At 36.5% G+C, this 10,386-nt stretch overlaps 1 protein-coding gene across 2 annotated transcripts; it reads right to left on the reverse strand.

Moving 5' to 3' along the window:
* Positions 1–1,722: 1,722 nt before the first annotated feature.
* On the reverse strand, positions 1,723–5,229 carry LOC120068971 (NADH dehydrogenase [ubiquinone] 1 beta subcomplex subunit 3-B-like). 2 transcript variants are annotated; one of them, XM_039020613.2, is made up of 2 exons: positions 4,901–5,229; positions 1,723–1,935 (listed from the first exon to the last, which is right to left on the reverse strand). In XM_039020613.2, the coding sequence occupies exon 1, from the start codon at positions 5,132–5,134 to the stop codon at positions 4,910–4,912; it is 225 nt and encodes a 74-aa protein (XP_038876541.1). In that variant the 5' UTR covers positions 5,135–5,229; the 3' UTR covers positions 1,723–1,935; positions 4,901–4,909. The 2 variants fall into 2 exon arrangements, with proteins under 2 accessions (XP_038876541.1, XP_038876540.1); XM_039020612.2 differs by having other exon boundaries at positions 1,723–1,923; positions 4,901–5,225.
* Between the last annotated feature and the right edge of the window lie 5,157 nt (positions 5,230–10,386).

Consider the following 10,386-nt stretch of genomic DNA (forward strand, 5'->3'; position numbering starts at 1 on the left):
CGTCAACATTCTGACCAAAGCCATAAGATTTGATCGCTGCATCAAATATTATATTCAAAGATCGAGATGCTTGTTTTAGTCCATAAATGGACTGATTAAGCTTGCAAACATTTGGCTATTGATCTTGTTCAATGAATCCTTCTGGTTGATTCATGTAGATGGTCTCTTCAAGATTACTATTCAAAAAGGCAGTCTTAACGTCCATTTGCCATATTTCATAGTCATAATGTGTGGCTATTGACAAGAGAATCCTGATAGAATTTAACATGACAATAGGTGAGAAAGTTTCTTCATAATTCACTCCCTCAACCTGGATATAACCCTTTGCCACAAGTCTAGCTTTAAAGGTCTGTACCTTTCCATCAACATCTTTTTTCCTCTTGTAGATCCATTTACAACCTATAGGTTTTACCCCATCAGGTTGATCTACTTTAATTGTTTCTCCCAAGTTCATAGCATCTAGGTGAATTTCGACATCGAGCACCCATGACAAATAATTATTGTCGTTAATGTCAAGGGCTGCAAATTCTAATTTGTAAGGTTTGTCATGGAAACACTATCACAAAATATTATATTTATATTAGAAATTTAATATGTAATAAGTATGCAAAATAGAATTTAATTTATTAATTATAACGAAGAGGAAAAAACCAACATACCTTTAGGAACTATCTTTAGTAGAGAAAACGACAGAAGCTCGTGCTGATAACGTATTATGAAATTGAGAAGCACAACGGGAATACGAATATGGAAAAATATAATATAACAATATTTTTATATAATAATAATAAATAAATAAAAACTAAAATTATAAAATTGGACAATGGAAAATTTTAGTGGATTTCTCATCAATTGGTATATCATTTTAAGATCCACCAAAGACCACTATTTATAGGCAAAGTGGCAAGTAGGATGTGAACTTACATGGACACCAAGCATAAATTACTATAAAATACATGAACAACATGAATGGTGACGCATGGCCTTTGGAACACTAAGCAATGGACATCTATTTTTTTATTATAATATTCATAATAAATAGCATAATATCAACCAATTAAACTTGCATGATCAATGGAAATGGGCTCAGCCTACTATGGTAAAAGGAGCCCGAGCTTCGCGGAGGGGTTCGTTAGGAAGCTCAATCAATGGAAATGGGCTCAGCCTCCGAGTACCATGTGTCGTGGCGCAAAAGGTCGAGGTGTGTGACATTGCTTTAGACGTCCAGTAAGATGTGACCTCCTGAAGCCTCAAACCCATTTCATCTAGATGTCCATTATTATTTTAAGAATGGGGAAGGCGGAATAGAACCACTAGCTTGCTGATAAGAAAAGAAAATATATGACTAAATCTCTACTTAGTTATTATGTTTGGATCACTATGTTTCCTGAATAAAAGTATTTAAATCCTAGAGTTGAGTGAGTTGGAAGAATTTAAAAGTGGGATCAAAAGTGAGAAAGTACACAGTTTGAACAGATAGGGAAACCTTAACTATTGAGCTTCCTCTTCCTGGAGGTTAAGTGAAAAACAACCTCAAATAACTATACCTTTCAACCAAGTTTCAACTACATACTACCGATAAGCTTCCTGCAGGTAATACTACTTCCAGCAACTCCTCTAATTTTCAACTATGTTTAATCATTTTGCTAGACATTAACTCAGGGAACGAAATTGGTTAAAATCGTAAATGAAATGAAATAAAAGAAATCATATCACTGGCAGTGAGCAAAATGAAGTGCTAGAACCACTAGATTATAAAATTAAACACTTCAGTTGTGATGGAAATTTCAATCCCAACCTCAAGTACATTCACAAGCTTCAAGTGCTTTGTCCAGCAAAATATATTCTTTTATTGCACATAAAAAGGTAAACGGAATGAATGCTACAGAACTCCAAGCTTGGATTCAGCTAGCAGGAATGCATCTGCAAAATTAGCTGCCAGTCACATAAGTTGCAACATATTAAGAGTGAGGAGATAGTGAAGGAAGCATATTATGAACATAACACTTAACACATCAAGAAAGAGTTTTAGATTGTCAAAGAAATCTATCCAATCGACAATATCCAATCAAAATTAAGTGAAAATGGTTATCTGATAGATACTCCTATTTTCTTTTTTTTATTTTGTTTTACTTCATATTTTTTTTACTTTTGACGAAACCAAGCTTTTATTGAAAGCCCCTCAAACTTCCTCACACATTTTCTCTTACCTCTATAAATCTGAAGATCACGTTATTCTTCTCGAGCCAAATGACCACAAAACGACAAAGAAACTAGCATGCCACAAAACTTTGCCCTTCTCTCAAAATGGAGAATTCAGATTCACCTCCTCCACCATAAAGTAACCAGCTAACTCTGGGCCAAATATAAAATAAACAAGCTTGTCAATCATTCCAGAGGGATTGCACAAACTCGCGATTCCATAACGTATGGTCAAAGTCCTCCCATCAACTACAAAGAATCTACCATAGTACAACCCCCCACACAAAAGTTTGACCACCTTTCAAACTTTAACCTTCCATAGAGAGGAGAAAACAGAGGAAGCTTGGGGCAGAGAAGGGGTAGAAAAAATGTGGAAAAATAATGGAAAGAGAAAATCCAAGTATTGAACTTATTGCAGGGCTGGTTATACATGTGTACCCAAAGAGAAGGGTATCAGTCAGGAAGGAGGGAAAGAAGAACTGCCACTTGTGTTGTCTCTCTATCATAAACAGGGCAACTAAAGACTAAGAAAATAAAAAAGTAGAGATTTTGAGGAAGGAAGTATCGAGGCCATTGGATGCAATAAAGAAGCAACGAATATAGAAGGCAATCACATACCCAACAATCCTCTCAAAAATAAACCTTTAAGTATTCCAGAACGGAACAATTCATAGACTAAAGAAGGGGAAACTCCAGGTTATAGTTCTCCAGATGTTTCTACTATGGCCCTTAGAATCACCACTTAGAATCCATTTAGAGGGTGACAGATCAAACCTACTCAAAATAGCTCTTACCATAAAATATTAAGCTCCACGAAGAACCACCATAACCATTTTCCCAGAAGAGCCTGCTAATGTAATCTCAAGCTCCCAATCTCTAATCCTCCCAGCTCCACTGCCTTTACCACCACCACCCACTTAACCAAATGGGACCCTCACCCCTCATTGACACCTTCCTACAAGAAATTTCTCATCGCTCTCAATATTTTGGTTCACTAATACCAGAATTCTAAACAAAAAAATCGAAAATAATTGGGAATCCCACTCAAAACCAACCGGATAAGAGTAAGCCTTCCTCTTTTTTTTTTTTTTTTTGTTTGGGAAATGAAAACAAACCTCTTCATTAATAAAATGAAATGAGACTAATGCTCAAAGTACAAGAGAATTACACAAAGAGCAAAAAGGCCTAAGGATAAAAAAAAGAGGCTAAAACTCAGCCCATACAAAAGAGTAACAAGAACAAATGGCTCCAACATAAACCAAGACAAGGTTTAACAATTTCAGGAAAAAACTCAAAATTAAATTAACAAGAGATCTGATCCGAGAAGCAATCAAGACTGCCTTGTCTACTAAACGATCAGAACAAGATAGGATAACAATGCTTCCTTGTGGATTGAAACAACAGTGTCAACAACCAAAATAGAACAATCAACAATTTTCCTCTGTGGAGGATCAGAGTAAAAATGCTCCAACTAATTAGCATCCCCAAAGTACCAACTTCCACTGCGACATCTTGTTCAGCTACTTTCCCAAAATAAACTATGTCTTCAAACAAACAGATTAAAAAATGCATACAACTGTTTCTGGATTTTTTTCCAGAAGAGGATTGAAGAAAGTTTGATTCTTAGAATTACCACCCAAATCAAGTCCCAGATAAGAGGAAGGGAACTGACTCACCCTACACCCATCCAAAAAGCCTAAGAACTCAACGTAGAGAGATAAAAGTTTAAGCCTATGATGGAGCTATTGCCAATCCCAAGGTCAGATATAACTTCAACGAAAGACAAAAGACCAATAAGATAATAAAAAAATAAAAAAAATCTTCCCTGCCCAGAACAAAAAGAGTGTCTATACATGAGATAGATGAATTAACTCATTTCCCACCTTAAACTCCCTACCACCCTATTCTCCACTCCTAACGACATGAACACAGTCAGGACATCTAGCACTAAGACAAAGAGAAAGGGCAATAGAGGATCTCCTAGCTTAAGACCCCTTGATGCAGAGATCTTGCCTCAGGTTTTCCACTGACAAAAATGGAAAATTTACCAACCTAATACAATTTCATATCTAAGCCTCCACTTAAACCCAAATCCCTTCTTCTCTATGACTTTATCCAAGAAGTTCCAATCAACGTAGTTGTAAGCTTTTTCAAAAAATCAATCTAAAAACCACTCCTTTTATCTTTGCCTATGGTCATCAATGGCTCCCAACGCAACCAACACTTGGTCTAAAATTTGCATTCTTGCTATAACGGTCCTGAGGAGTTAGAGACTTCCACTCCAGAAAACACCAACATGATAATGAAAGTTAATCAGGCTAAACTTTCAACAAATTAGATATCATCAGTAGCAGGAAAATTTATGGGTATCTCTATTAATTTAGATGAAAAAGCAAAGACGGATCCAAAGCTTCGAAAGATTATATAAAAGATAAAATGCTCCAAACAATACTTCAAAGAAAAAGGATAATCACACGTCGCAATTTATGAAGAGGCACAAATTTCTACAGCATCACAACATAATGGGCAAACATGACCTAGAAAGATGAAGGAAAAGAACACCGACGTTCTCTTCAGGTGACAGTGTGACAAAATTTTAAATGAAATCAGACAAATAGGGGAAAATGAATATGTAGAATTCAAACATGGGGAAGAAAGTGTTAGAATGAAAATCGGAGTGAAGAGTTAAGGAAATCACCGGAATGAGTTAGTGGGTGGCGGAGGATGCATCGGCATGGTGGTGGTGAGAAGGGGAGGGAGAATTGATCCTGTTGTAGACTTGCTCGCCGACAAGGTAGATGCCGAAAGCGACGAGGGCGATGCCGAGACCAGGAGTGGCGTGACGGAACTGATTGGTGAGCATCGGATGCTTCCTCCACTCGTCTCTCCTCCTGAAGAATTCTCCCGTCGATCCCAAAGGCTTATTCGCCATTGATGACTGTTCTGATTTCCTTTTCCTTTTCCTTGAGCTTCTTCTCTGTGTTTAAGATGCAAATGCCCAATTCCTTTCCCCTCTTCTCAGTTTTCAGCCTTCTCGGCACCGACACCAAATTACTTTATTGCCCCTTGTTTCCAAATGCATTCAACTTTGGGCTGTTTGATGGGTGAAGTTGAGTTAGGAAGCCTAATATGAAAAAATAAATATATATTTAGGTCGTTCGATAAAAGTTAGATTCTCTTTTATATTTTTACATTCAGTAAATATGTATTTAACAGATATTTCAAATTTTATTTCTAAAAACCGTTTTTGAATTCTATGATCCAAGTGCTGTAAATTTTAAAATAATATTTGTATGTTATTGTTATATCTAGATTTTGAATTTTAAATTTTAAAATGAATAATTATATTAAATAAAGATAAAAAAAATAGTTAGAACTACATTATATCGTGTTATAAACTCAATTCATTTTTTTGAAAAATAAAATATGTAATATGTAATGTATTATAGATTATATAATATTATAAATTAATAATTATAGAAAAATGCGAGGATTTTCACAAACAAAAAAATAAGGAAAACTATTTACACAAAATAGCAAAAGTTAATCATTTTGGACTTCTATCAATTTCTATTATTGATAGACACTAATAAACTTCTATCGATCTCTATCATTGATAGACTTTTATCAGTTTCTATCACTGATAGACACTGATAGAAGTTTATCAGTGTTTATCAGTTTTTTTTCTTTTTTTTGCTATTTAATCTAATTGTATATGATATAATTACTATAATGTATTTAATACATTATAATATAAAGTATATATGAGGGGAAATAAATATTTGAATATGATTTAAATATTAATTATGTGAATTGGATTCATATAATTAAATTTAATATAAATGGGATTTATATTAAATGTCGCTGGTGAGAGAATAAAAACCATAAGTTATGTTATATTTGATACAATATTAGATTATAGGTTATATGTTATATTTGATATAACATATAGTTTAATATATATTATATGATAAAGTGGTTATCATATAATTATATATTAAAGTTTTTATTAAAATTAATTTTATTTTGAAATTTAACTTTGAAAAACATTTTTTCCCTCCCTATTCTCTCTCTACATTATGTAGGAGTGGGAAAAAGGATTATTCATTCTTCTTCTTCCTAAATAAAATTTACAGAAGAATTCTATAAGCTCCAACTTGATCACTATCATTCTCCTCTTCTCTTCTCTTTAAAATTCCCTCTTCCAAAATAGCAAAAGCACACATAAACTCTCGGATTCTCACCTAGAGAATATAGAGGTAACATTCATAGTGGTGTCCTCATCGACGGTTAGAGAGTTCAAGATTGTACGTGACAAGATTCGGAGAAAGAATTTCGTGAAGAAGGATTCTTCAAGGGTAAGGTTTCTTAAACTCATTTTCTATTCTGTAATCTTTGTTTTAAGCATGTTGCAATTATATCTTAAATGCATAATCTGTATGCTTTTCCTGTAAAATGTATATTCTGTAAATTTTGGGTTTGGGTTCGATCCCGTGTTCCGCTCAAGGACCTTCAATGGTTCTTTCAATTGGTATCAGAGCCGGGTTTTTGGCTCAAATTTTTTTCCAAAATTTCGGAATTATTTTACAGTTTTCGAGTGGGATTTTGCATTCTGTAATTCATGTGATGAATGTTCAATGGAATGTATGGTTTTAAAATTATGGATGATTTTCAAGATTGGGCATTTAGTTTATTATTTTTCTTTTTACAAGATTGGTTTGTAAGGGCCCATGTTTTTTAGGCATTTAAATACGATCGAGTCTGTAATTTAAAGTTTTGAGTCGCTCGTGCTGTTCTCGATATGTTTTCTAGAGAAAACGAAGTCCAAATAGGAAGAAGAAGAATGATCACTTGAACGATTACTGGATGATCGTTAGACATGGTGCTAGGAAATCGTTGCTAGGCGTGGCGCTGGGCGATTGTTACTATGCGATAGCACTAGGCGATTGTTGCTATGTGATAGCATAGGCAATCGTTACTATGCGATATCAGTAGTCATTGTTGTATGTGATAGTGTTGGGTGATCATTGCTATGTGATGGCACTATGCGATCGTTGCTAGGCAATGCTTGTTAGGCGATGGAAGAAGAGTGATCGTTGTTATGTGATAGCACTATACAATCGATTTTAAGCGTGGCATTGGATGATCATTGCTTTGCGATGACTTTGGGCGAACATTGCTAGGCGGTTCAATTCGAGCATGTTCACCTGTTTCAAATCGGATGACTATTAATTTGTAATAGTTAGATTTATTTATTTTTAGTGTCTAATCCCGATCAATTAATTGCCTTTAAATATGCATGTGGTATTGTTCGGACTCTGGGACTAGCGTTGTCGTAACCACTTCCGACCTGAGCAAAGATAATTTATTTCCACCGATCCAAGACACAGACTACAAACGTAGCAAAGTGGTAAGGTCGAGGTCAAATCCATATGGAGACTATTGAATTAACTTAGACCAATTTATGAATTCCACTAAAAAAAAAAAAGGTTCTTGATAATTATTGTTTTCGTGTAAAAGGCCACGGGGAGCAAGACATTGCTTACCGGGCTTCTTATCTCTCAAACCCATTTGTTATTTTGTATTCAGTACTTTATTTACAGAAAATGGAAATCTCATTTCAATCTATGTTTAATCTCTCCATATCTCGCATGAGTAGCTAAATTTCTGAATGGGTTGAGAAGTACTTAGCTAGCATGACTTAAGATTTACATTTTATGTGATCGCCCTGTCTTATGTATGCATCATTCATCATTTGACATACTTGAGAGAGTAGTCTGAAGATAGAATCTAGGCTTGAGAAAGTCAGATTAGAATTACATAAGCAAGAAATAGAAACTTAAACATAAGTTCTATTGCTATTTTACACATCGCATGCGCCCTAGAAATAGGTATGATTGTATGTGGTCACCTTGTTTTATGTGTGCCTCATTCATCATCACATAGACAAGAGTAGAGACTTAGACATTAGTCCTATCGACTGTTTCGTATACATATCGCATGTGTCCTAGAAATAGGAATTATGGCATTCTACATTGAGAAATGACGTGCTGTTAATTGTGTGCGACATGATCGCATAACTTGTGCACAATCTTAAGAAATGTTAGTTAAACCCCTTCTCAACCCCTTCATCGCATACTCGTTGTAACTCTATGCTTTCATCAACTCTGCGTTCAACTCTGTAGCATAGAAGAAAACCTTGATCAAAACACCATCCACTTCATTTGTTTTTTTTTTTTACCGCAATAGAATTAAAGTGTCTGTCGCATATTACTTAGTAGTCCCCGTGTTCGACCCTGGACTTACCAAGAAACCTGAGAAGGCTTATACTTGGGCCTTGTTAGGAAAACTTGCATGATCACACCATAACACACATCATCTCAATCTCACACCATAACACATCACAAAATTACATGCATCAGGAACACAGTTGAGTATATACATTGCAGTCTCCACTATCATAAATGTATTATTCTTAAACCTGGTGAATGATTGATCAATAAGAAGAAAATTATTACCGCAATGTTCGTATGACTTGCGTTGATGGAAAAAAATATATAATAAAAATAAAAATAAAATTTTAATAATAAAACAATCAACATCCGGTATGCATTGCGTCAATGGGTGCGTCTTGTACCAACAAGATACACTTTGCATTCATCCAACTCAAATGCATTGTGTTGAGGTGTGTGTTGCGTGCGTATGTGTTCTTTGCCTGTCCTTAGCAAAAATGCACTATGTTGAGGTAGTGATGCGCTGGTAGAAATACCGTGCGCTCGGTCCTCCAGAAATGCGTTTAGTTAAGGGGTGTGGTTTGGGGATATATGCATTATTGCCCGTCCTCTGCAAAGATGCATTTGCATTGATGAATTCATTGCGTTAATTCTTTACCTTGCGCCCATTCGAATAAAACTTCAAAGAAAATTCTTTTTGCAAATTGAGAAGTCTAATCACTTCAGCTTCCAAGGACATGATGAATTTGCAGCTGAAATGACATACGACTCTGCAACTTCATAAATGTGAGGAGTGCAAACGGCAGGCTTTTTGAGTAGCTCAAGGCCTGCCACCACAAAATCTGCGTTGGGCCCATCAAGGCCCTACCTATAAAAGCGGGTTTCTTCGTCTTAGGCTGTTTACTTGCTTTATTTTGCAAAAAGAAACCCTAAAATCGTCTCTGCATACCAAACCTTTCTTTCTTCCCAGAACCGTAATGATTTCCAATTTTCTTTTACTCCTACATCCATGGCAGACCAGACTTCCCAACCATCGTCTTCACCTTCATCACCTTCGACAACCCAGCTTACCATGCGAGAGGCTGCATTCCTTGCAGCCAGTCACCGTCTCGCTGCTCAACCACAAACTGTCCCTCGAATCGCTGGAAGACCCCAATGAAACCATTTAACAGCCAGGCCACTCCAATTCAAGTGGGGGCAGAGTTCTGAAAGCACCCCACTCCCAACACCAACATTCTCCTCTGAAAGTGAGAAGAAGAGACAAGATGATAAAGAGGTGTTTGGGAGCATTCTCAGCAACCTGGAGAAAGGAGGAGGACTGTCCAAGGCTGGGGTTGTGAACCAACCACTGTCTATGAAGGAGGTGACAGAAAAGAAGTCGAGGAGAAGCGCTCTGGTCATCGTGGATCCTAAGGAAACTACGCAAGTAAAATCCTATGAAGGAACCATCAGAGTCACTTTGGAGGAAGCGGCGGCGAAGAAACAACTTGAAGAGGCTGAAGAGAAGAAGAAGAAGAAGAAGAAGAAGAAGAAGAGTAAGGAAAAGAAGGCTGGAGGAGATGAGCCATCTCTTCTAAGCAGAGCAGAGAAGAAGATTAAAGAGAAGAAGGATGAAGAAGATGAGGAGGCCAGGCAGAAGAAGAAGCAAGAAAATAGTGAGAAAAGAATGCAGGCGGGAGAAAAGGCACCTGAAGAAGGAAGAAGAAAGGAAAAAGAGGGCTGTAAGCCCAGAGCTAGACGGTGAATCCACCTCCATAAGGGAGGACAAGGGGGAATCAGCGCAACTTAGAGAAACAACGCAATTTGAAACAACGCAAACAGTTGCGACTGATGAAGAAGAAGAAGGAGATGTTACCCCCTTGATACGGCATCGCAAGAGAATGCGTCGCAAGGGTCAACCGTTGACCCTCCAATTTTGATTGACGCATTAGAAGAGCCGGAGAGGAGGAGA

Source organism: Benincasa hispida, chromosome 7, assembly GCF_027475165.1.
Source record: "Benincasa hispida cultivar pf3 chromosome 7, pf3_genome.v1.1, whole genome shotgun sequence".
Taxonomy (NCBI): Eukaryota; Viridiplantae; Streptophyta; class Magnoliopsida; order Cucurbitales; family Cucurbitaceae; genus Benincasa; species Benincasa hispida.

What these genes read in the sequence shown, in the direction of transcription:
- LOC120068971 (XM_039020613.2), bottom strand. Translation starts at nt 5,134, where the DNA reads ATGGCGAATAAGCCTTTGGGATCGACGGGAGAATTCTTCAGGAGGAGA.